Consider the following 27,245-nt stretch of genomic DNA (forward strand, 5'->3'; position numbering starts at 1 on the left):
GTTGATAAAACATTCTTATCTCTGTAGATACATTTAAATATAATAACTAACATTACTGAGTGCCTACTATTACCAGGCCATGTTCAGGGCAGCTCATGTGAATTAACTCTCACAGTGATCCTCATTTTGCAGCAGCTCATGTGAATTAACTCTCACAGTGATCCCCATTTTGCAGATGAAGAAATAGTCACAAAGAGTTTAAGTAAACTGCTCAAAGTCACACAGCTGTAAAGTGGGAGAGGCAGGATTCAAACTCAGGCAATCTGGCTCTGGGGTCTTTGCTCTCAAAGTACTATGGTCAAATTTATATGCCAAAACAGACTGACTGACCCAAATGAACCACTAACAAAATGTGTATTTTTCCATTCCATTTACATACTAACAAGCATTGGTAAGCAATAAGCTATTATTTTCCCTGTTTTTCAAAGTGTCATTTATAGACCTACACCTAGCATTTCATGTAACATACACAGCAACAAAAGTCCAGTGTTACTCAAGGGGGGACTTGAAGACCCTCCTCCCCATCTTTTCTCTGGCAAAGGACATCCAGAAATACTAAACTGGTTTTAATAACACGGCACAAACAAACAAACAAAAAAAATGGCAATGCCCCTCAACCAGCAATAATGGCCAGACTGCTGGAATGTCAAATGTGCTAGGGTCCTGTCATAATCCTTCACACTTTCAGGATGAAGCAGGCTCCTTGGAAAAATGGTCAGTCTGGGTCCCTTCACACCAGGGCACACAAGGATCTTTCTATAGGATTCTACTGAAAAAGGCAGGTAGTATATAGGAAGAGAGAAGAGTTGAAAAATTATTTTACAAGTTTATTAAGAGATTTTCACCAAAATAAATAAATACATGGAAGAAATAATGGCAAACTCATTCTAATACATCTTCAGGCCAAAAATAGCTTAACAATCAATTTATTTTCTTCCCTTAAAAAGCATATTTAGGCTGGTCACAATGGCTCACGCCTGTAATCCCAGCACTTTTGAGAGGCCGAGGCGGGCAAATCATTTGAGGTCAGGAGTTTGAGACCAGCCTGGCCAACGTGGTGAAACACTGTCTCTACTAAAAATTAGCCGGGCCTGGTGGCAGGCGCCTAGTTCCAGCTACTTGGGAGGCTGAGGCAGGTGAAACATTTGAACTTGGGAGGTGGAGGTTGCAGTGAGCCAAGATGGTGCCACTCCACCCTGGGAGACAGAGTAAGACTCCGTCTAAAAAAAAAAAAAAGGCATATTCATTGAGTTAACACAATCATCTTTCACCAGAATCTGGTTTCTTCATACTGGCAAATAAATTATTAATTGTCATTTTTTTACTACATGCTTTAGAGAGGAATTCAGTCACTAGAACAAATGTTATTTCAATATAGTTTGCTCAAAAATTTTTGTGACTGTAAAAAAAAACCAAAGTTGACTTTTACAGATCATGACAGGACAGAATCAGAGAAAGTTTTAGTAAAACTAAGATTACCATATGTGTTAATAGAGAAATGTAATTCAGTTTTTGGCGAATCACTTTTTCCGCAAAAGAACAAAATGAAACAGAAACAAAGACAAAACTTAAAAATACCTCACTTTCCTCAAACCTCTCCTAAGCCAGGCCAAGGAGATTTATACCTACTTAGAGAAAGGAGCAACCCAAATGATTGGTATCTATGAAAGGAAATTTCTCTCACACTTTTTTTTTTTTTTTTGAGACAGAGTCTCACTCTGTCACCCAGGCTGGAGTGCAGTGGCATGATCTCGGCTCACTGCAAGCTCCGCCTCCCGGGTTCACACCATTCTCCTGCCTCAGCCTCCCGAGTAGCTGGGACTACAGGCACCCACCACCATGCCTGGCTAATTTTTTGTAATTTTAGTAGAGACAGGGTTTCACCGTGTTAGGCAGGATGGTCTCGATCTCCTGACCTTGTGATCCGCCCGCTTTGGCCTCCCAAAGCGCTGGGATTACAGGTGTGAGCCACCGCGCCCAGCCAGGAAACTTCTCTCCCACATTTTAAGGTGTAAAATGGTTTCAGTTAAAATAGCTTGTACTGTCAGGTAACACCACTGGGGGAGTCATACAAAAGAACTGATATATCACAGTGAGAAAGGAACATTATCATTTATGTATATTAATTATATTTACTACTTCTCTATATGGGAATTTAGACAAGTAACTTGGTTAATGAGATTATCCCTTCCAACTGAATAAAAAAAGAAAAACATTCTAAAATTAAGTCACAATATATCAATTTTCATTCAATGTTACTGATTCGGCCGGGAAAGTTTTTTCTTATACTTATTGAGTGTTCATTCTTTTACATATATAAGGTAAAAGCTATGTATGAATGAGAGCTCTATAGCCAGACCGCTTCGATTTTAATCTTGGCTCTACCACTTGCTGAATATATCTATGAATTTGGACAAATAGCTTAACCCAGTTTCCTCATCTGTAATGCAGGGATAACAATAGTATGTATCTCAAAATGCTGTCATGAAAACTAGATAAGGTAATATGGGTAAAGCGTTTGGAACACTGACTGCCTGGCACATGGTAAGCACTTACTAAGTATAAACATGAACTGTCATCCACTTCCAAACCTTTCAACATTCTCACCCCACTCTAACCATCCTTGAAGTAGAAGCAAGAAGTCACAAAAGTGAGAAAAAATAACTCAAGCACTGTTTCACATATCTAAGGATGCATATAAAATCTGTATTGTGGTGCTATAATTTCAGGAAAATATTTATGGTCTAAAGCCTTGCTACTCAAACTGAGGTCTAAGGACCAGCAGGTAGGCATGGGCATTGCCAAGGGGCCTGTTAGAAACGCAGGCCCCACAACAGACCTAAGAAATTAGAATCTGCATTCTAACAGATCTCCGGGTAATTCCTGTGTGTTAAAGTTTGCTAAGCTCTGCTCTCAAGAACAAGATAAAAGCCTAAAAAATAATGTGAACATATAAAAAACATAAATAAGATACTGTTGAGATAAATTTAAGCTACACAGCCAAATCAAACATATTCCTTTGCGACTAAAAAAGGATTAGAACAACAATAAAAACCAAAATTTATTTTTAAACTGTTTCCTTACCTAATGTTAAGGTATGTTAACATCTGCAGATTTTTAATGGCTTCAGGAATGGTTTTGATGCAATTATGATATAAATTTAATGTTTCAAGGGGTGCAAATAACCAGACATCAGAAGGAATTTCTGTAAAACGATTTCTGGAAAGATCTGAAAAAAAAAAAATGAGTATTAAACATATACCTATATCTATGGTAATTAAAAGAACTATTTTCACACTTGCTGAATCACTTAGAATCTAAGCAACTACTTAAAATACTTTAAAATATACAATATTATCCATCAATACCTTGAAGGCAAAAAACATCATTTAGAAATACACTCATACGGCTGGGCGCGGTGGCTCCCACCTGTAATACCAGCACTTTGGGAGGCCAAAGCAGGCAGATCTTTTGAGCTCAAGAGTTGGAGACCAGCCTGGCCAACATGGCGAAATCCTGTGTCTACTAAAAACACAAAAATTAGCCGGATATGATGGTGGGCCCCTGTAATCCCAGCTTCTCGGGAGGCTGAGGCAGGAGAATCGCTTGAACCCAGGAGGCGGAGGTTGCAGGGAGCTGACATCACACCACTGCACTCCAGCCTGGGTGACAGAGTGAGATTCTGTCTCACAAAAAAAAAAAAAAAAAAAAAAACCTCATAGAATGCATGTTTATTAACCAGATGTATTTGATATGCTTCAGTATACCTAAATTCCAAATATGCTATTTGTTTTTTAAAATACCAATGAAGAATTATCTCTGATCTTTAAAAGCAAACACAATAATACCTCCCACGATCCCACAACCCCCTCCATCTGCCTCTTCTTTTACAGCCAAACTTACATAAATCCACAACACAACTAAATTTCTTACTTACCATGGACTTCTCAACCCACTGCAATTTGGTTTCTATCCACTCTCACATCCACCAATGTTACCAACAACCACCATATCAATAACCATTCCATATGTCTGGAAAGATCATTTTCCTTTGGCTTAGAAGACTACACTTCTGGGATCTCTTCCTACCTCTCTGGCTACTTCTTATTTTCTATTCCTAGGTTTTCCTCTACCTGCATCATAGACGTTGGTGTTCCCAAGAACTATGACGTAAGGTACTCTTCCTTCTTGAGACATACACCCCCCAACCGGTAGGAGCCGCCCTCCACGAGAGGGCTCGAAGGCCGCGACTGAGTTGCTGTGTCATCACTTCCCACTTCCTCTGACCCACCATTCGGCAGGCAGACATGATGGAAGCGGATCGCCCAGAGAAGCTTTTCGTTGCGGGCCTCAACCTCAAAACCGACGAGAAAGCCCTCAAGGCCGAGTTTGGCAAGTATGGCCGCATCATCGAGGTGTTCCTGATGAAAGACCGAGAAACCAACAAGTCGAGGGGCTTCGCGTTCATCATCTTTGAAAGCCCTGCAGACGCCAACGCCGCCGCCAGAGATATGAACGGCAAGTACCTAGATGGTAAGGCCATCAAGGTGGCCCTGGCCATCAAACCAGCATTCAAGAGCAGCCGGTGGGTCCCGCCAATCCCTGGCAGCGGCGGTCGCTCGAGGTTCTCACACGGAACCAGTGGGGGTGGCAGCAGCCCACAGCAATCCCCCTCTCGGGGCGGGCCCGATGATGGCCGCGGCTACGCGGGGTATTTCGACCTGCGGCCCTACAGGGCCCTGATGCCCAGGAAGCGCGGGCCGTCGTGGCACTGGGCCAGCCCACCCCACAAGAGGGCCGCGCCGTCGAGCCTGGCTCACAGCGTTGGCGGTGGAATGCGCGGGAAGGCACCGACCATGTCGGGGAGAGATGGCTACTCAGGCTTGCAGCCACCGCACTGGGCCGGCGCACCCCGCAAGAGGGCTGTGCCCCCGTCGAGCCTGGCTCACATTGGCGGCAATGGAATGCCTGGGAAGGCCCCGGCCCTGTGGGGGCAAGATGGCTACTCTGGCCCACCGGTCCGGGAGCCGCTGCCCCCATGCCGCGACCCTGGGGATTTTGTCCCCGCGCTCAGAGAGTACAGCCGCCGCTATTATGGCCACTCCAGTGTCCCCGACTACCGTCCCTTGGGAGGCGATGGCAACCAAAATGGCTACAGGGGTCGCGACCATGACTACGCAGGTCATCCCAGCAAAGGCTCCTACCCAGAGCCCCTCGAGAGCTACGGAGGCCCATGCGGCGCTGCCCCTGGGTGGTGGACACCGCCATCTTATGGAGGAGGATGCCGCTACGAGGAGTATCAGGGCCACTCGCCTGATGCCTACAGCGGGGGCCGCTCGTACGAGGCCTTGCCCGTCGCCTTGCCAGACGCCTCCAGCGGGGACCGCTCGCCCAAAGCCTATAGCGGGGGCCGCGGCGGTTCCAGTAACGGTTATGGCCGGAGCGACCACTACGGAGAAGGCCGCCACAAGGAGTACAGAGGCTACTCACTCGAGGCCAACAGCGGAGGCCACTCGCCCGACACCTACAGCGGGGGCCACGACAGTTCCAGCCGGAGCAACCGCTACGGAGGAGGAGGCCACTACGAGGAGTACCAAGGCCGCTCCCTCGATGCCAACAGCGGAGGCCACTGGCCGGACGCCTACAGCGGGGGCCACGACAGTTCCAGCCAGAGCAACCACTACGGAGGAGGAGGCCGCTACAAGGAGTACCGAGGCCGCTCGCTAGATGCTAACAGCGGAAGATACTCACCCGACGCCTACAGCGGGGGCCATGACAGTTCCAGCTGGAGAGACTTCTACGGAGGAGGAGGCCTCTCCAAGGAGAACCGAGGCCACTCTCTGGATGCCAACAGCAGAGGCTGCTCGCCCGACGCCCACAGCGGGGGCCACAACAGTTACAGCCAGAGCCACCTCTACGGAGGAGGAGCCCACAGCAGGGGCTGCTCCACCAATGCCCACGGTGGGGGCCACTCCGACGACGCCTACAGCGGGGGCCATGACAGTTCCAGCCGGAGCGACCGCTATGGAGGAGGAGGCTGTTATAAGGAGTACCGAGGCCACTTGCTGGATGCCAACAGCGGAGGCTGCTCGCCCGACGCCTACAGCAGGGGCCACGACAGTTCCAGCTGGAACAACTGCTATGGAGGAGGAGGCCGCTACGACAACAGAGGCCACTCTCTGGATGCCAACAGTGGAGGCCACTCGCCAGATGCCCACAGTGGGGGCCGCAACATTTCCAGCAACAGTTACGGCCAGAGCCACCGCTATGGAGGAGGCCGCCATGAGTATCAAGGCCACTCGCACGAAGCCCACAGCGGGGGCCACTCCACTGATGCCTACAGCGGGGGCCACGACAGTTCCAGCTGGAGTGACCACTACAGAGGAGGAGACCGCTACGAGGAGTACCGAGGCTGCTCACTCGATGCCAACAGCGGAGGCCACTCCGCCGATGCCTACAGCGGGGGCCACGACAGTTCCAGCTGGAGCGACCGCTACAGAGGAGGAGGCCGCTACGAGGAGTACCAAGGCTGCTCACTTGATGCCAACAGCGGAGGCCACTCGCCCGACACCTACAGCGGGGGCCACGACAGTTCCACCTGGAGCCAGTGCTATGGAGGAGGAGACTGCTACGAGGAGAACCAAGGCCACTCTCTCGATGCCAACAGCGGAGGCCACTCACCCGAGGCCTACAGCGGGGGCCGCGACAGTTCCAGCAACAGTTACGAGCAGAGCCACTGCTATGAAGGAGAAGGCTACTACGAAGAGTACCGAGGCCCCTCGCCTGATGCCTACAGTGGAGGCCGCGACAGTTCCATGAAGAGTTATGGCCTGAGCGACTGCTACGGAGGAGGAGGCCGCTACGAGGAGTACCGAGGCAGCTTGCCCGACACCTACAGTGGCGGCCGCAACAGATCCAGCAACAGTTACGGCCGGAGCGACCACTACTCGAGGGGCCAAGACCGGGTAGGCAGACCGGATTGTGGGCTCCCTCTGCCCATGGAAAGGGGCAGCCCTCCCCTGCATGATTCTTACAGCCGGTCGGGCTGCAGGGTGCCCAGGGGCGGAGGCCGTCAAGGAGACCGCTTGGAGAGGGGGGAAGGCCGGAGCAGATACTAAGCAGGAACAGACTTGGGAGCAAAAATCCCTTTTCAAAGAAAGTAACAAAAAGAAGAACCTGTTCTATGTTAACTACCCAAGGACTAGTATAAGTAGGAGTTGTTTTTACCTTTTAAGAATTTCCTGTTAAGATCTCCATTTTTATGCTTTTGTGAGGAAAAACTTAAAATTTATTTAGTTTGAAATTGTTAATGTTTGTTTCAACAAGTTCATGTTAAAAGTATAAGATATGAACCTGAGTCTTAGTCTTCTTCTATTTACAAGTTGAAATACGATTAATGGCTTCTTCCCTTGTAAATGTTCCTGATAAATGAGGCAAACAGTTCTAAGATCTTTCATAAACATCTGCGCACCTAAAATGGAAAAATGGATCATTCTGCTAATTTAAACCAACTAGGTTGTGGGTGGAGAGTGGGAGGGATTGGTGTATACTACTCTTAAGATTTCAGGGTGTCTTTCAAACTGAATCTCCGTGTTCCCAGTATTAAAAACCAAACAACCAACAACAACAACAACAAAAATGATTTAGATCAAATGTTTATGAAAATAAATTATGTTCACTCAGTAAATCTGAAAAGTAAATGGAAAAAAAAAGATATACACTCTACTGGGTGATTTCATCCAACCTAGATCCAAATTATATTTACATACTGATGAATTGCAAATTAAGGGTATGACTAAAAGCCTATGTTCTGATCTTCAGGACTTCACCTTGATATCTCTCAGGCACCTCAAATTCTACAAATATGAAATCTGAAATGAAGATCTTTTCCCACACTTCTGTTTTGTTTTTGTTTTTGTTTTTTGTTTTTTGTTCTCATCTCAATGTCAACAACAACTTCCTGGTGAGTTGCTCAAGCCAGAAACCTGGTATTCATCCTTGATTCATTCCTCTCCTAAATTATTGCAAGTACACACAAATATACTTCCATTCATTTAAATTTTCACAAAAATTAAATCATGGAATTGTTATAACCATTACTCCTATTAAGGGTTTACTTGTTAAATGAAATTTTGAAAAATACTTAGGACATTACAGCAGTGGGTTGAAAAATAAATACTCTAGAAGAGAGTTGCTCAACCCCACCACTGTGGACCTTTTGGACTGGATAACCATTGTAGGGGGCTATCCTGGGCACTGTAGGATATTTAGCAGCATCTCTGGCATCTACCCACTAGATGCCAGCAACAACCTGTATTCATGGCAGACAAATAATGTCCCCAAAGGTGCAAACCCCCAAAAACTACCTGGGTAACTATCAAGTTAGTTACCTTGTCATAGAAATTTACTCTGCTTACACTAGCTCATTATATTTATTTGGTTAAAAATGTAAGAAAATTTTGTGCCTCTGTTAGGAAGAGCATCCAGCTTAGTTCAATGTACCTCATTTAGCATCTGATCTGCCCTCATAAAAACAACCTCCTATCAGTAATGCTCAACTTCCTCATTCCAAGGGATGAGGCCTATTCACTTAGCAATATAGTAAATTCCTTATTCAGAACATTAACATATGTATTACTATATATGTAATATATAGAGATACATATAGAGAAGGAGAGAGATATATATTCTCTTAATGTAAAATTGTATAACTGGCAAAAAATAGTTATGTTTATATAATATGAAAATTTCTATTCTTCCTCCTCCCACCATAAAATTCTGAATAACTAAAAAAAAAATAGAATTACTGGAAGCCAAAATCTAAACTAGAAATAAATGTTTCCCAATATTCTGGCTTACCTCCTCTGGATACCCAAGCATCACACAGTTCTATTGGGGAAGAAAGTGAAGTCACTGTTTTTAGTTTAGGATATGTTTCTTTATATTTACAGTTTTACCTCTTATTCTTGTAACTTCAGAATTCTGGGAGTTCAAAATTACTGTTTACAAGTAATTTGAAATCCTAAAAACAAAATTATGCCCAGTTTGTTATTCTGTATAATACCTAGTATTAAGTACTCATAAATAATACAGTGGTCTCAGAGATAGATGATAGTAACTTGTATTAAGATTGCAAGAACAGGGTTAAGAGAAAGTGGATAAAATTTGAAATATATTTTGAAATTAGTACTCACAGGGGATGGCAAGGAACTAGGTATGTGGAAGAAATGAGAGGAAAGAATCAAGGATGGCACCCAGGATTCTGGCCTGGACAGCTAAAATAATATTTTTTAATAAACAGTGAGAGTGTAACAGGATTTTTGTAGCTGCTTCTACTGGTGAGGTTTTTGCTTTTCTGAAACAGAGGTGCAATGAAGGGTTCAAGTTTATATCTGTATAAACCGAGACATCTGAGAGAGACTCAAAGAGGGGATGTTAAATGGGCATTAGACAGATGAATCTTGATCTCCTAAGTGAAGTATGGCATGGATATATAAAATTGAAAGTTTTGGCGGGGCACAGTGGCTCACGCCTATAATCCCAGCACTTTGGGAGGCCGAGGTGGGCGGATCATGAGGTCAAGAGTTCGAGACCAGCCTGAACAATATGGTGAAACCTCGTCTCTTACTAAAAATACAAAAATTAGCCAGGCGTGGTGGCGCACGCCTGTAATTCCAGCTACTCAGGAGGCTGAGGCAGGAGAATTGCTTGAACCCGGAAGGCAGAGATTGCAGTGAGCCGAGATCGTGCCACTGCACTCCAGCCTGAGTGACAGAGTGAGACTCCATCTCAAAAAAAAAAAAATTGAAAGTTGTAGGAATATGGTTAGTTCTATTAAATCACAGAAATGGAAGGCATCACCTAATATCTGAGTATTGAATTAGAGAGATCAAGAATGGGCTTTCAGGAAGGCCAACACTTAGTGAGTAGAGAAAAAACAGCAAGCAGAGACGGCTGAAAATAATAGTCATGAGAAAACACAGTAACCAAAGAAGTTCAAAAAGTGACAGGAGGCTGACCTTTGTTTTCCAAGATAGCTGACTAAAAACATTTCCAGCGCACCTCATCCACGTAGAAAAACCAAAGTGGTATGCAGACAATCACACTTTGAATACATTACCCAACAGGGAACATGGGATTCAACAGAAAAAGTGAAAGGAAACTCCAAAATCTGGGAATGAAAAGGAAAGCAGACAGCCTGTGTGGTCTGTCTGCTGGGAACTGGCAATGAATCCCTAAGAGAGAGTGAGTGAGTATCTTTCTGCAGTCCACTTTCCCACTCGAGAATCATACAATCCAGGCCACAGGAGAGCACCCTGACCCACCCAAATCCTGAATCTGATTTAGGGAGCATCCAGGAGGCTGTGAGAAGGAACTGCTCCAAGGAGGCAACATGCCCTGGGTCCCACACAATTCGTGAGAACTAAGTAGCCACAGTAAGATGCCATTCTTAATCCTAGCTCTTAGCAAACTATGAGTGGTCCTGGGAATCTGCAGCACCAGTCTTGGCCATTGGGGAAGATCAGGTTGCATCTTGTGGAGCAGGGGCTTGAGCAGGAATGGGGATCAATGGGGATCCCACAACCAAAACTAAGAAACAGACATGGCATGGGCTCCAGCCTCTGGCACTGGAACCAGGCTCCCAATGCTCCAATCCTGAGCAGGATGAGTTACTGCAGAGGCTTGGTCTTGAGCTGGGTGCTGGCTTCTATGGCTCATGGCTGAATTATGGGCTGGGTGCAAACTGCCATACTAGCAGAACAGCCAGGTTGGCTGCCACAGCTGGGATGAGGGAGGGACAGCAGTGGTCTCATCCTCCCTGGCACCCATGGCAGGACCTCAGCACAGCAGCAGTCACCTCTCACCCAAGCATTTCACCAGGGGCATGAGGACTACACTGCCTGCCCCACCCCCACATCATGGTGCACGCAGGCACTTGCCATTGGGAGGTGTTGAGTACAACCTTGCCCAGTCTAGATCCACCCAGCTTCACCCTCCTAACCTTATGCAAACATGAAACTGTGGGGGGCCAGGTTCTGGGTGTTCCACAACCCAATCTACCACCGGGGGCACATGAGTACCAAGGGGACAGAGACTGAGCATAAACACCCTACTTCTACAGTCTCAGCTGGCTCTTACCTGCAAGCACCACCTTCTGGCCTAGAAGCCAGTTTGCACAGCCTGTTGCAATCACTTCCAACACAAGAGCACAGTGCATGGGAATGAGGAGAGCATCTCACCACCACTGCTACCTCTATCACCCACACTACCCCAGCTGCTCAGCTCGAGAGCCTGCTTATCTGCCTGGTATACTGCTACTAAAACTGGCATCTGAGAAAGCCACCCAGATGCCCAAACATTAGCCTGCCTGGAAACTGCCAACACAGGAGCCAGCATATGCTGTCCCAGGTCACAAGGATAGACATACTTAGCACACCTCTGCTACCATTACAACCTGATGATGGGCCCATCAGGCATTCCAGTCACAAGCACAACTTCACCACAGGCCCCACCAAGAACCACACATCAACACAATAAGGATAGCCATACAAATTATACAGAGTCTTCACTACTGCATGCACCTGGAAGCAAAGCCAGAAGGCCTTACCCAACGAACATCATTGTCATATCTTCAAGAAAAAAGTCCCCCATTCACGTGAAAGTAATTTTTTTAAAAAGATGTAACTGTGAAGCCAGATGAGCAGAAACCAACATAAAGATACAGAAAACATGAAAAAGCTAGGTAATATGATGGCCTCAAATGAATGCAATAATTCTCCAGCAGTAGATCCTAACCAAAAAAGGAAAAAAAAATCCTCAAAATCCCAGATAAAGAATTCAAAATATTGATTTTAAAGAAGCTCAATGAGATGCCAGAGAAATGTAAAAACCAATACAAAGAACTCAGAAAATCAATTCAGAATACAAATAAAAACTTATAACATGGAGATAAATATCTTTAAAAGATAAAAAGGCCGAGTATGGTGGCTAACGCCTATAATCTCAGCACTTTGGGAGGCCAAGGTAAGAGGACTGCTTGAGCCCAGGTGTTTAGGACCAGCTTGGGCAACATAGCGAGAACCTGTCTCTACTAAAAATATAAACATTAGCTAGGCATGGTGGCACATGCTTGTAATTCCAACTACTCGGGAAGCTGAGGCAGGAGGATCACTTGAGTCCAAAAGTTTGAGGTCATACTGAGCTATGATCACACCACTACACTCCAGCCTGGGCAACAGAACAAGTCTCTCTCTCTCTCTCTCTCTCTACTACACTCCAGCCTGGGCAACAGAACAAGTCTCTCTCTCTCTCTCTCAGACAGACACACACACACACACACACACACACACACACACACACACACACACACACACACAGAAATTCCGAAACTAAAGGATTCATTGAAGAAAATACAAAATACATTTTGTATTTTGAAATTGTATTGGTATTGAAATACTAGATCAAGCAGAAGAAAGAATTTCAGAACTTGAAGACAGGTTTTTTGAAATAATCCAGTGAGACAGAAATAAAGAAAAAGAATGAACAGAGCTTTTTTTTTTGAACTTGCTTATTGCTTTTATTTATTTTTTTTATTATACTTTAAGTTCTGGGATCCACATGCAGAACATGCAGGTTTGTTACATAGGTATACATGTGCCATTTGAGACTACATAAAATGACCAAACTTACAAATTATTGGTATTCCTGAGGGAGATGAGAGATTAAAAGGCTTAGAAAGCCTATTTAACAAAATAAGAAATGAAACTTTTCCAAGTATAGCAAGATTTAGACATCCAGACACAGGAGACTCAGTGATTCCCAGGAAAATACAATGCAAAAAGGAGTTTGCCACAGCATATTATAATCAGACTGTCTAAAGTAAAAAGAATTCTAAAATCAGCAAGACAGCATTCCACCACAGCCACCATTGCAGAGCAGCAGCAATGGCTGTGTGCTACACTATGGTCATGGGCCTCAACAAGGGCCACAAGGTGACCAAGAATGTGAGCAAGCCCAGACACAGTCGTAGCCTCAGGCGCTCGACCAAACACACCAAGTGTGTGCGGGGCATGATCCAAGAGGTATGTGGCTTCACCCCATACGAGAGGTGCACCATGGAGTTACTGAAGGTCTCCAAGGACAAACAAGCCCTCAAGTTCATCAGGAAAAGGGTGGGGACACACATTCACACCAAGAGGAAGCGGGAGGAGCTGAGCAATGTCCTGGCCATCATGAGGAAAGTTGCTGCTATGAAAGACTGAGCTCCCTGTCCTGCCCTCTCCCTAAAATAAAGAACAGCTTGACAGAAAAAATAAAATAAAATCAGCAAGACAAAAGCACCCTGTCACCTACATAAGGAAACTCCATTAGACTAACATGAGACTTCTCACCAGAAACCTTAAAAGCCAGAAGAGAAGGGAATGACATATTAAAAATGCTGAAATAAAAAAAAACAAGAAGAAGAAACGAAGTCTTTCACAGACAAGCAAATGCTGAGGAATTCATCGCCACTAAACTGGCCCTACAAGAAATGCTCAAAGAAGTCCTAAACTTGGAAGTAAAAGTGATATTCATCATCATAAAAACACACAAAAGTATAAAACTCACTGGCAAAGTAATCACACAAAGGAGGAAGAAAAAGGAATCAAATGGCACCACTACAGAATTCCACCAAACCACAAAGGCAAACATTCCAAGAAAAAGAAACAGAGAATTTATAAAACTAGAAAACAACAATACGAGAAGAACAAACCCTCACATATCAATATAAACCTTGAAAATAAATGAATTAAATGCCCCATTTAAAAGATATAGATTGGCAAAATAGATTTTAAAAACATAATCCAACTATATGATGCTTACAAGAAACTCACATTACTTGTAAAGACACATATAGACCAAAAGTAAAGGAATAGAAAGACAGTCCACACAAACAAAATCCAAAAGTGAGCAGCACTAGCTGTACTTGCATCAATTAAATCAGATATTAAATAAAAGACAGTTAAAAAAAAAGACAAAGAACTTCATTCTATAATAAAGGGATCAATCTGGCAAGAGGCTACAGCAATTTTAAATGTATATGCACCCAACACTGGAGCACCCAGATCCGTAAAACAAATATCACTAGGCCTATAGAGAAAGATAGATACAATAATGGTGGGAGACTTCAACGCACCACTCACAGCATTAGACAGATCATCTAGATAGGAAACCAACAAAGAAACATTAGATGTAAATTGGACTTTACACCAAATGGACCTAACAAATTTACAGAACATTCTGCCCAACAACTGCAGAATATACACTCTTTCGATGAGCACATGGAACATCCTCCAAGATAAACCACATGTTAGGCCATAAAACAAGTATCAACAAATGTTTAAAAATGAAATCCTATCAATTATTTTCTCATAACAGTGGAATAAATAGAAATCAATACAAAAAGGAACTTCAGAAACGATACAAACACATGGATATTACACAAGCTCCTGAACAATCATTGGATCAAAGAAGAAATTAATACAAAAGATTAAAAATTTTTTGAAACAAATGAAAACGGAAACACAACAAACCAAAACCTGTGGGATATAGCAAAAGCAGTGGTAAGAGGGAAATTTGTAGCATTAAATGCCTATTATCAAAAAAAAGAACGATTACAAATTATCAACCTAACAATGCATCTCAAAAAACTAGAAAATCAAGAACAAACCACACTCAAAACTAGCAGAAGAAATAACAAAGATCACAGTAGAACTAAATGAAATAGGGACCAAAAAAATACAAAGTATTAAAAAAACAAAGAGTTGATTCTTCAAAAAGATAAATAAAACTGATAAACCAGTAGCTAGACTAACCTAGAAGAGAGATGAACCAAATAAACACAATGAGAAATAAAAAAGGAAATATTTCAACTGATACCACAGAAACATAATAGATCATCAGAAACTATTATGAACAACTGTATACTCACAAACAAGAAAACCTAGGGGAAAGAGATAAATTCCTGGAAACATACAACCTACCAAGATTGAACAAGGAAGAAATAGAAAATCTAAACAGGCCAATAATGAAGAGCAAAATTGAATCAGTAGTAAAAAAAAAAAAAAAAATCCCAATAAAACAAGCTCAGGGATTGTTGAGGGAGCTTGGCTGAGGGATTCACAGCCAAATTCTATCAAATATAAAAAGAAGTAATACCACTCCTCCTGAAACTGTTCCAAAAAATTGAAGAGGAGAATATTCTCCCTAATTCATTCCATGAGACCACTATCACCCTAATACCAAAACTGGACAAGGACACAACAACCAAAAAAGGAAAACAGCAGACCAATATCCCTGATGAACATACATGCAAGAATCCTCAACAAAATACTAGTAAATTGAATACAGGACATCAAAAAGATAATGCACTGTATCAGTTCATTTTCATGCTGCTGATAAAGACATACCTGCGACTAGGCAATTTACAAAACAAAGAGGTTTATTGTACTTACAGTTCCAAATGGCTGGGGAGGCCTCACAATCATTGTGGAAGGCAAGAAGGAGCAAGTCACATCTTACATGAATGGCGGCAGGCAAAGAGCTTGTGTAGGGAAACTCCCGTTTTTGAAACCATCAGATGTCATGAGACTCATTCACTGTCACAACAACAGCACAGGAAATTCCCACCCCCCTGATTCAACCATCTCCCACCGGATTGATCCCTTACACAACACATAGGAATTATGGGAGCTATTAAGATGAGATTTGGGTGAGGACACAGAGCCAAACCATATCATACACCATGATCAAGTGGGTTTTATACCAAGGACGCAAAGATGGTTCAACATATGCAAATTAATAAATGTGATACATCACATAAACAAAATTAGGACAAGAAACATATGATCATTTCAATAGATGCAGAAAATGCATTTGATAAAATTAAGCTTCCCTTCATGATAAAAAACCCTCAACAAACTAGGCATAGAAGGAACATACCTGAAAAAAATAAAGGCCATATACAACAAACCCACATATCATACTGAATGGGGAAAAGCTGAAGGCCTTCCCTCTAAGATCTAAAACAAGACAAAGATGCCCACTTTCACCACTGTTATTGAATACAGCACTAGAAGTCCTAGCCAGAGCAATCAGGCAAGAGAAAGAAATAAAACACATCCAAATCAAAAAAGAGGAAGTCAAAGTATCGCAGATTGCTGACGATATGATCTTATATCTAGAAAAACCTAAAGACTCAACCAAAAAAACTCTTAGATTTGATAAATATAAAGTTTCAGGATACAAAAATTAACGTATAAAACACAGTAGCATTTCTAAATACCAATAATGATCTCACTGAGAATGAAATCCAGAAGTGAATCCTATTTACCACACCTACCAAAAAATAAAATGCCTAGGAATAAATTTAACCAAAGAGGTGAAAGATCTCTACAAGGAAAACTATAAAACACAGATGAAAAAAATTGAAGATGACAAAAACAAATGGAAAGATATCTCATGCTCATGGATCAGAAGAATTAATATTGTTAAAATGACCATACTGCCCAAAGCAATCTACAGGTTCAATGCAATCCCTACCAAAATACCAACACAATTTTTCACAGAATTAGAAAAAACAATCATAAAATTCATATAGAACCAAAAAAGAGTCCAAATAGCCAAAGCATTGGTCTTCTGCAGCAACATGGATAGAACTGAAGGTCATTATCTTAAGTGAAACAAACCAGACACAGAAAGAAAAATATCACATGTTGTCACTCACTCACTTTTTAGTGAATGCTAAAAAATGGTGTATACATAGATATAGAGAGCAGAGTGATAGATAATGGAGACTCAGAAGGGTGAGAGAGTGGGAGAGGGGTATATAATAAGAAATTACTTAATGGGTACAATGTATGTTATTTGGGTGACAGATTCTCTGAATCCCCTAACTTGACTACTATGCATGTAATAAATTTGCACTTGTATGCCATAAATTATATAAATAAATTTTTAATGAAAAAAAAAGAACAGCCACACTGGAAGACAGTCTGGTATGCTTTTACAAAGATAAATATGGTCTTAATTCAGGAATTGCAAGCCTGGGTACTTACTCAAATCAGTTCAAAACTAATGTCTACACAAAGTCTTCACACTAACATTTATAGCAGCCTTATTCATAATTCCCAAAATTTAGAAGCAAACAAGATGCATCTTTCAACAGGTTAATGAATAAACTGTGGAATATCCATACAATGGAATAGCTTCCAGGAAACAAGCTTTCAAGCCATGAAAAGAAATGGAGAGACCTTAACATATACTGCTTCTTGAAAGAAGCCAGTCTGAAATGTCTACATATGCTAGGATTCCTAGTAAATATCATTCTGGGAAGGGTAAAACTATGGTGATAGTAGAAAGATCAATGGTTGCCATGATTTGGGAGGAAAAGAGGGAATAAGGGAAGAGGAAGAGAGTATTGGTCCATTTTCACACTGCTGTAAAGAACTACCAGAAACTGAGTAATTTATAAAGAAAAGAGGTTTAATTGACTCATAGTCCACATAGCTGGGAGGCCTCAGGAAACTTACAATCATGGCAGAAGGCAAAGGAAGAGCAAGCACCTTCTTCATAAGATGGCGGGCAGGGCAGGGGAACCACCACACACTTATAAACTGTCAGATCTTGTAAGAACTCACTCACTATCATGAGAGCAGCATGAGGGAAACCACTCCCATGATCCAATCACTTCTCACCAGGTCCCTCCCGACACATGGCAATTATAATTCAATATGAGACTTGAGTGGGGACACAGAGCTAAACCATATCATTCTGCCACAGCCCTTCCCAAATCTCATTCCCTTATCACACTGCAACACATTTGCAAAATTCCATCTCAACAGTCCCCAAATGTCTTAACTAATTTCAGCATTAAGTCAAAAGTCCAACTCCAAAGTCTCATCTGAGACAAGGCAAGTCCCATTCTGCCTATGAGCCTGTAAAATCAAGTTAGTTACTTCCTATATACAATGGGGGTACAGGCATTGTATAAATACACATGTTCCAAATGGGAGAAATTGGCCAAAATGAAAGGGCCTCAGGCCACATGCAAGTCCAGAATACAATGGGGAAGTCATTAAAGCTTAAAGTTCCAAAATAATCTCCTTTCAATCCATGCCTCACATCCAGAGCCCACTGATGGAAGGGGTGGGTTCCCAAGGCCTTGTGTAGCTCTATCCTTGTGGCTCTTCAGGGTATAGCCCCCATGGCTGGTTTCAGGGGATGGCATAGAGAGCCTGCAGCTTTTCCAGGTGCTCGGTACAAACTGTCAGTCTAGAGGTATGGAGGATAGTGGCCATCTTCTCACAGCTTCACTAGGCACTGCCCCAATGGGGACTCTGTGTGAGTCTCCAACCCCACATTTCCCCTCTACACTGCCCTAGTAGAGGTTACCCATGAGGGCTCTGGCCCTGCAGCAGACTTCTGCCTGGACATTCAGGCATTACCATACAGCTTCTGAAATCTAGGCAGAGGTTCCCAAACCTCAACTCTTGTCTTCTAAGCACCCACAGGCCCAACACCATGTGGAGGCCACCAAAGCTTGAGGCTTGCACCCTCTGAGGCAACATTATGAGCTGTGCCTCGGCCCCTTTTAGCCACAGCTGAAGCTGGAGTGTCTGGGACAGAGGGCACCATGTCATGAGGCTGCACAGAGCAGCAGGGCCCTGGGCCAAGCCCATGAAATCATTTTTCCCTCCTAGGCCTCCAGGCCTGTGATGGGAAGGGCTGTCATGAAGATCTCTGAAATGCCCTGGAGACATTTTCCCCATTCTTTTGGCAATTAACATTTGGCTCCTTTTTACTTATGCAAATTTCTGCAGCAGGCTTGAATTACTTCCCAGTAAATGGGTTTTTCTTTTCTACCATATAGGCTGCAAATTTTCCAAACTTTTATGCTTTTCTTCCCTTTTAAACATAAGTTCCAATGTCAGACCATCTCTTTGTGAATGCATATGACTGAACACATTCAGAAACAGCCAGGTCACATCTTGAATGCTTTGCTACTTAGAAATTTCTTCTGCCAGATACCCTAAATCATGTCTCTTAAGTTCAAAGTTCCACAGATCTCTAGGGCAGGAGCAAAATGCCATCAGTCTCCTTGCTAAAGCATAGCAAGAGTGACCTTTACTTCAGTTCCCAATAAGTTCCTCATCTCCATCTGAGACCACCTCAGCCTGGATTTTGTTGTCCACATCACTGTCGCATTTTGGTCATAACCATTCAACAAGTCTCTAGGGAGTTCCAAACTTTCCCATATATTCCTGTCTTCTTCTGAGCCCTCCAAACCATTCCAACCTCTGCCCATTACCCAGTTCCAAAGTTGCTTCCATATTTTCAAGTATCTTTATAGCAATGCCCCACTTCTTTAGTACCAATTTTCTGTATTAGTCCATGCTCACACTGCTATATAAAACCACCGGAGACTGGGTAATTTATAAAGAAAACAGGTTTAATTGACACACAGTTCCACATGGCTGGGGAGGCCTTAGGAAACCAATCATGGCGGAAGGTGAAGAAGAAGCAAGCACCTTCTTCACAAGGCAGAGGGCAGGAGAAGAATGATACACACTTATAAACCATCAGATCTCATAAGAACTCACTATCATGAGAACAGCATCGGGGAAACCACCCTCATGATCCAATCACCTCCTACCAGGTCCCTCCCCTGACACATAGTGGTTACAATTCAATATGAGATTTGGGTGGGGACCCAGAGCTAAACCATATCAAAGAGTGATTAATACATGGATCACAGAATTTTCAGGGCAGTTACACTCTTCTATGTGATACTGTGGTGATGCATACATGACACATGCATTTGTCAAAACACATACAACTATACAACACAAAGACTGAACCCTAATGTATAGACTTTAATAATAAAATATAGCTTCATCAATATTCATCATCAAGTGTACCATATACTGGTTCATTAATTATAAAAGATATATTACAAAAATGTAAGATGCTAAAAATAGGAAAACTATGAGCTGGAGAAAAGGAGTATGGGGTAACTGTACTATCTGCTCAATTTTTTTGTAAACCTAAAACTTCTGAAAAATAACATACGAAATAAAAAGGCAGCCAGGCATGGTGGCTCATGCCTGTAATCCCAGCACTTTGGGAGGCCGAGGCGGGTGGATCACAAGGTGAAGAAATCAAGACCATCCTGGCCAACATGGTGAAACCCTGTCTCTATTAAAAATACAAAAAATTAGCCAGGCATGGTGGCAAGCACCTATAATCCCAGCTACTTGGGAGGCTGAGGCAGGAGAATCACTTGAACCCGGGAGGTGGAGGCTGCAGTGAGCCGAGATCACGCCATTGCACTCCAGCCTGGGCAAAAAGAGCAAAACTCTGTCTCACAAAAAAAAAAAAAAAAAAAATGCAAAAAAAATGAAATAAAAAGGCAAATAAACTACCAAAAAGGGACAGAAAAATATACTAAAATATCAGTATTATAACAAGAATAATTTAATGATTTAAATAATATCAAGACATTACTAACCTATACATTTTTCATGCTCCTTTATGTTCGTTCCCCTCCAAATAAAAGATTATTTAGTTAAATTACAAAGTAATATTACAAGCTCCCTCAGGGAATTTAATTAAATGTGCATTCATAAACTATTTTCTGGATGATTTCATGTATTTATTTAGTAAACACCACTTAAAATTATAATTATTATTCTAATTTAATGGAGTTAAATTAAATAAAGAATAATAAATCTTGCTGGGAACAGGCCCCCAAATCTGGCCATGAACTGGCCCCAAAACTGGCCATAAACAAAATCTCTGCAGCACTGTGACATGTTTGTGATGGCCTTGACACCCATGCTGGAAGGTTGTGGGTTTACTGGAATGAGGGCAAGGAACACCTGGCCCACCCAGGGCAGAAAACCGCTTAAAGGTGTTCCTGAACCACAAACAATAGCATGAGCGATCTGTGCCTTAAGGAGATGCTCCTATCACAGGTAACTAGCCAGACCCATCCCTTTATTTCAGCCCATCCCTTTGTTTCCCGTAAGGAATACTTTTAGTTAATCTATAATCTACAGAAACAATGCTTATCACTGGCTTGCTGTCAGTAAATATGCAGGTAAATCTCTGTTGAAGGCTCTCAGCTCTGAAGGCTGTGAGAACCCTGATTTCCCACTCCACACTCTATATTTCTGTGTGTGTGTCTTTAATTCCTCTAACGCCGCTGGGTTAGGGTCTCCACAACTGAGCTGGTCTCAGCAAAATCTAATTATTAGGTGTTTCAGATTTAAAATCAGTATAAACATCCAAAGCAGTGGGTAAATACAATAACAGTGCCAAAAAAAAAATACAACCATGGAAAGAAAGATGGGAAATAACATAAAACTATTTGTATCTTAATTTCTTGAACTATCTCACACTAACAGCATCTCATATTTTCCATCAAAAAAGTGAAGATTAACTTTTATATAGCTATAATTAATAAAATTTAAACTGATTTAAAATGTTTATCTTGTGATATACAATAAACGAGCTTTTTAAACATTAAAAATCACTTAATTAACATGTACACTGAGGCAACTAGGAAAATAAAATATGACTAATAATGAACAAATAATCGAGAAATACATGCAAAACTGGTATTTTAATTGAGTTCCAGCAAAAAATTAAATAAATAAAAATTCCACCTAAAAATTGGGGGAAAAAAAAAACAGCTGAGTGCAGTCGGTGTCTCATGCCTGTAATCCCAACACGTTGGGAGGCCCAGGTGGGAGGATCATTTGAGCCCGGATGTTCCAGACCAGCCTGGGCAATATGGCGAAACCCTATCTCTACAAAAAAAATACAAAAAGTAGCTAGGCATGGTGCATGCCTGTAGTTCCAGCTACTCGGGAGGCTAAGAGGTGGGAGGATGGTTTGAGCCCAGGAGGTTGAGGCTGCAGTGAGCCATGATCATGCCACTGCACTCATGCCTGGGTGACAGTGAGACCCTGTCTTTTTCAAAAAATAAAAATAAATAAAAATCGGAAAACTGCTCATTTATTCCTCCGTGAGTGATTCACTTCACAACAATTTCAAGGCCTACATTCTTAGGCAACAAACAACACTTGGGAAAAGACAATTATAAAAATAGTTCACCTTTTCCACATAAAAAAGGACATTAAAATGTGTATTTATCTTCCTGTCATAGGCTGAATGGTGGACCTCAAAGATATCAGATCCTAATTCTGGAACCTGTGAGTGTTATCTTATATGCTAAAGGTTTTACAGATGTAATTAAGAGTCTTGTGATGAGATTAGCCTGCATCATCCATGTGGATCCTAAATGCCATCACAGGTATCCTTGTAAGAGGAAAGCAGAGGGTAAACCAGACAGACTGAAGAGGGGGCCATGTGGAGAAGGAGGCAGCCACTGGAATAATTGTGCCACACAGTGCCAGTAGCCATCAGAAGCTGGAAGAAGCAAGGAATGGATTCTACCCTACAGCCTCCCCATAGGGAGTGCGGCCCTGCCAAAACCTTGATTTTGGCTCAATTAAATTCGTTTCTAACTTCCAGTCTCCAAACCTGTGAGAGACTAAATTTCTGGTTTTTAAACTATTAAGTTTGTGATAATTTGTTATGGCAGGCACAAGAAACTAATATACACCATAATGGTAGTTTATTGGAATTGATAAGAGAATGATTGTAAATACTTTTTAATTACATAGCTGTGTATTTTTTTCTTGTGCAGTATCGATATCTCAGTTAATTAGTATCCAAAGGGATAAGCACCTTTATAACCACTGAGCTGTTTGTCTTGTCTAATTTTTAATCATAAAATCCAGTATTGGCAGTAAATCAACAGTAGACAGATTGCTGTGTACTGTTTCCTGCCTTCCTTCAAGACATTCCTTGTAAAACTGCTGGGAGTCTATTAGAGACCTTGGTCAATAATCTTAAGTAACCCAATCTAAATTATGTTCTGTATCACTCTTGAGCTTCAGAGGTCAAGGAAGCCAGAGAAGAAGGAGAGGAGTCAGATGGAATGGAAATCTGTTTGCTGTCTCCCAAGCTGCACCCACAAGCCACAGATTGGTCTATCTGCTGCCCATTGAAATTCCTGGCCCACTGGCTACCATTTCTGCCAAATATACAAAATGACTTTCAGAAATTATACTATTATACTATACTAATTATAGTCTTATCTTATTCAGTGTATAAATGGCTAGAGTTTTTTGCACAAATTGATAAACAAGTTTAATTGCTGTTTAATAATATAGATTACCACAGTGTCTCCTTTTAAAAAAAATCCTAGGTAATATTTGAAAGCCTGACACACTTTTACCTCTGGCCCTAAAAATGCCATCACGTGTATCCTTATAAGAGGAAAGCAGAGGGAAATTAAACAGACATATTAAGGAGAGGGCCATGTGATTTTTACCTCTGATAAAATTCCTAATAATGAAGGGTGCTGTTTGAACACATCTTCATCATTACAGTAGAGATATCACCGTAGAATTGTCTGCTTGAAGGAACATGGGAGTTAATGGAGAAATAACTTGAAATCAGAACTCTAAATTCACATCATGAATAACCTAAGTGGAATTGAGGCAAATATTATACACATACACTCTATATGCTAGATCACAATACTGTGCACTTTGCATAGATTATTTCTAATCCTTTTAACAATTTCAATTTTGTAAGGTAGTTTCTGTTTCTCATTTAACATATTGATATGGTCTGGCTGTGTCCCCATCAAAATCTCATCTTGAATTCCCACGTGTTGTGGGAGGGACCCGGTGGGAGTTAATTGAATCGCAGAGGCAAGTCTTTCCCATGCTGTTCTCATGATAGTGAATAAGTCTCACAAGATCTGATGGTTTTAAAAAGGGGAGGTTCCCTGCACAAGCTCTATTCTCTTGTCTGCCACCATGTGAGATGTGCCTTTTACCTTCCACCATGACTGTGAGGTCTCCCCAGCCACATGGAACTGTAAGTCCAATAAACCTCTTTCTTTTGTAAATTGCCCAGTCTTGGGTATGTCTTTATCTGCAGCATGAAAATGAACTAATATAGTAAATTGGTACCAGTAGAGTAGGGCACTGCTGAAAAGATACCCAAAAATGTGAAAGTGACTTTGGAACTGGGTAATAGGCAGAAGTTGGAACAGTTCGGAGGGCTCAGAAGAAGACAGGAAAATGTGGGAAAGTTTGGAACTCCCTAGAAACTTGTTGAATGGTTTTGACCAAAATGCTAATAATGATATGGACAATGAAACCCAGGCTGAGGTGATCTCAGATGGAGATGAGGAACTTGTTGGGAACTGGAGCAAAGGTGACACTCTTGTTTTGTTTTAGCAAAGAGACTGGTGGCATTTTGCCCCTGCCCTAAAGATCTGTGGAACTTTGAACTTGAGAGAGATGATTTAGAGTATCTGGTGGAAGAAATTTCTAGGCAGCAAAGCATTCAAGAGGTGACTTGGGTGCTGTTAAAAGCATTCAGTTTTAAAAGGGAAACAGCATAAAAGTTTGGAAAATTTGCACCCTGACAATGTGGTAGAAAAGAAAATCCCATTTTCTGAGGAGAAATTCAAGCTGGCTGCAGAAATTTGCGTAAGTATCCAGGACCTGAATGTTAATCCCCAAGAAAATGGGGAAAATGTCTCCATGCATGTCAGAGGTCTTCAGAGCAGCCCCTCCCATCACAGGACTGAAGGCCTAGGATGAAAAAATGGTTTCGTGGGCCAGTCCCAGGGCCCCTGTGTGGTGTGCAGGCTAGGGACTTGTTGCCCTGTGTCCCAGCCACTTCAGGCATGACTATAAGGGTCCAAGGTACAGCTTGGGCCGTGGCTTCAGAGGGTGCAAGCCCCAAGCCTTGGCAGCTTCCATGTGGTGCTGATCCTGCAGGTGCACAGAAGTCAAGAATTGAGGTTTGGGAACCTCAGCCTAGATTTTAGAGAATGTATGGAAATGCCTGTATGTCCAGGCAGAACTTTGCTGCAGGGGCGGGGACTTCATGGACAACCTCTGCTAGGGCTGTGCAGAAAGGAAATGTGGGGTCAGAGCCCCCACACAAAGTCCCCACTGGGGCACTGCCTAGTGGAGCTGTGAGAAGAGGGCCACCATCCTCCAGATCCCACAATGGTAGATCCACTGACAGCTTGCACTGTGCACCTGGAAAGGCCACAGACACTCAGTGCCAGCATATGAAAGCAGCCAGGAGGGAGGCTGTACCCTGCTAAACCACAGGGGCGGAGCTGCTCAAGACCATAGGAACCCACCTCTTGCATCAGCGTGACCTGGATGTGAGACATGGAGTCAAAGGAGATCATTCTGGAGCTTTAAGATTTGACTCCCACACTGGATTTCAAACTTGCACAGGGCCTGTAACCCCTTTGTTTTGGCCAAATTCTCCCATTTGGAATGGCTGTATTTACCCGATGCCTGTATCCCCATCGTATCTAGGAAGTAACTAACTTTCTTTTGATTTTACAGGCTCATAGCCGAAAGGGTCTTGCCTTGTCTCAGATGAGACTTTGGACTGTGGACTTTTGAGTTAATGCTGAAATGAGTTAAGACTTTGTGTGACTGTTGGGAAGGTATGATTGGTTTTGAAATGTGAGGACATGAGATTTGAGAGGAGTCAAGGGCAGAATTACATGGTTTGGCTGTGTTCTCACTCAGATATCATCTTGAATTCCCATGTGTTGTGGGAGGGAACTGGTGGGAAATAATTGAATCATAGGGGCAGGTATTTCCTGTGCTGTTCTCATGATAGTAAGTCTCATGAGATCTGATGGTTTTAAAAAGGGGAGGTTCCCTGCACAAGCTCTCATCTGCCACCATGTGACAAGTGCCTTTCACCTTCTGCCATGATTGCGAAGCCTCCCCAGCCACGTGGAACTGTAAGTCCAACAAATTTCTTTCTTTTGTAAATTGCCCAGTCTTGGGTGTGTCTTTATCAGCAGCGTGAAAACAGACTAATACACATATGAAGCAAAGATAGACTGAATGACATGCCTTCCCAAAGTTAAAAAAAATTAAAAGCTAGTAATAACTGACAGCACTGGGTTCCAAACTCATGTGTCTTCAAAGCCTATGTTCTATGTGTGATTTTCCACTCCTTTAACACACTACTGTGGCCTTCTGTCCCACATCTCAAATATTCTGTCCCACTGCAACCACAAACCAGGGTCAGAAGAATTCTAAATTTAACAATATCCACACACACCCCCAAGATTGCTTCTTGCAATAGGAGGCAGAATGTAAATCTTACTTCTTTTTTTTTTTTTTTTTTTTGAGACGGAGTCTCGCTCTGTCGCCCAGGCTGGAGTGCAGTGGCGCAATCTCGGCTCACTGCAAGCTCCGCCTCCCGGGTTCACGCCATTCATCTGCCTCAGCCTCTCCGAGTAGCTGGGACTACAGGCGCCCGCCACCACGCCCGGCTAATTTTTTTTTTTGTATTTTCAGTAGAGACGGGGTTTCACTGTGGTCTCGATCTCCTGACGTCGTGATCCGCCCACCTCGGCCTCCCAAAGTGCTGGGATTACAAGCGTGAGCCACCGCGCCCGGCCGTAAATCTTACTTCTAGGTTCAATTTTTGTTTCAGAGAATAATGAACACCATTCTAAAGCCCTCAGCTGTTCCCAATTTACCAATTCAAAATTGTTTCATCTGAGATGACACACAGCTTTCTTGGCTCCTTAAAGAGATGGGCTCTTATTACTTTTCAATATTTTTAGCCAATTCAATAAACAAGGATTAAAGAAAATTAGTCAAACAAATTTTGTCTAAAGGAGGATAACATCTTATAGCCAAAATCATTGTGCTGAGTACCTGTCAAGAACTCTGAAGGGTCGGATTTTGCCCTACTTTTAAGCCAGTATGTTAGCCCAACACTGTTGTATAGATGCTAGCAGAAGACATGAGACTCCTGTGTGAGAGACAGAGGCCTTTACTGCTCACAGCACAGCAAGTGGCATGAACAGCATATTTGGGTCAGTTCCCCTTACTCCCCAAAATCTCATGGGGGCAACATTGATGGGCCCAGATGGATGCATGCACGTGCAGTATTATCACATTATGGGAAAGGAACCTGAGCTGAGGGAACCCAAATCTTTTATCATAGTAAGCATGCTTGTCTTTTGTTCTAAGGGAGACATTATCTTTATTTTATTCAACATTAAGCATGATTATCTTTTGCTTTGGAGAGAAATGCTATCTAATTTGTCCAAGGATGCA

At 42.5% G+C, this 27,245-nt stretch overlaps 3 protein-coding genes across 6 annotated transcripts in view; 2 read left to right on the forward strand and 1 right to left on the reverse strand.

The window, feature by feature from the left end:
* The window catches only part of LRCH2 (leucine rich repeats and calponin homology domain containing 2), a 127,629-nt gene that overhangs the window by 78,458 nt on the left and 21,926 nt on the right, over positions 1 to 27,245 (reverse strand). For all 4 annotated transcript variants that reach the window (XM_055267857.2, XM_055267856.2, XM_063634843.1 and 1 more), the window contains exon 2: positions 3,085 to 3,229. In XM_055267857.2, coding sequence (XP_055123832.1) covers positions 3,085 to 3,229 — 145 coding nt within the window. The remainder of the gene's footprint in view (positions 1 to 3,084; positions 3,230 to 27,245) is intronic.
* On the forward strand, positions 3,986 to 8,234 carry RBMXL3 (RBMX like 3). Its single transcript, XM_055267855.2, has one exon. It carries the CDS (start codon positions 4,308 to 4,310, stop codon positions 7,116 to 7,118), a length of 2,811 nt encoding a protein of 936 aa, XP_055123830.1. The 5' UTR covers positions 3,986 to 4,307; the 3' UTR covers positions 7,119 to 8,234.
* LOC129475646 (large ribosomal subunit protein eL36-like) lies at positions 12,945 to 13,332 on the forward strand. The gene has a single exon (XM_055267859.2). It carries the CDS (start codon positions 12,945 to 12,947, stop codon positions 13,260 to 13,262), a length of 318 nt encoding a protein of 105 aa, XP_055123834.1. The 3' UTR covers positions 13,263 to 13,332.

This window comes from Symphalangus syndactylus, chromosome X (genome assembly GCF_028878055.3).
Source record: "Symphalangus syndactylus isolate Jambi chromosome X, NHGRI_mSymSyn1-v2.1_pri, whole genome shotgun sequence".
Lineage (NCBI taxonomy): Eukaryota > Metazoa > Chordata > Mammalia > Primates > Hylobatidae > Symphalangus > Symphalangus syndactylus.

Excerpts from the sequence above, each read along its gene's own strand:
- RBMXL3 (XM_055267855.2), top strand. The coding sequence starts at position 4,308 with ATGATGGAAGCGGATCGCCCAGAGAAGCTTTTCGTTGCGGGCCTCAAC.
- LOC129475646 (XM_055267859.2), top strand. The coding sequence starts at position 12,945 with ATGGCTGTGTGCTACACTATGGTCATGGGCCTCAACAAGGGCCACAAG.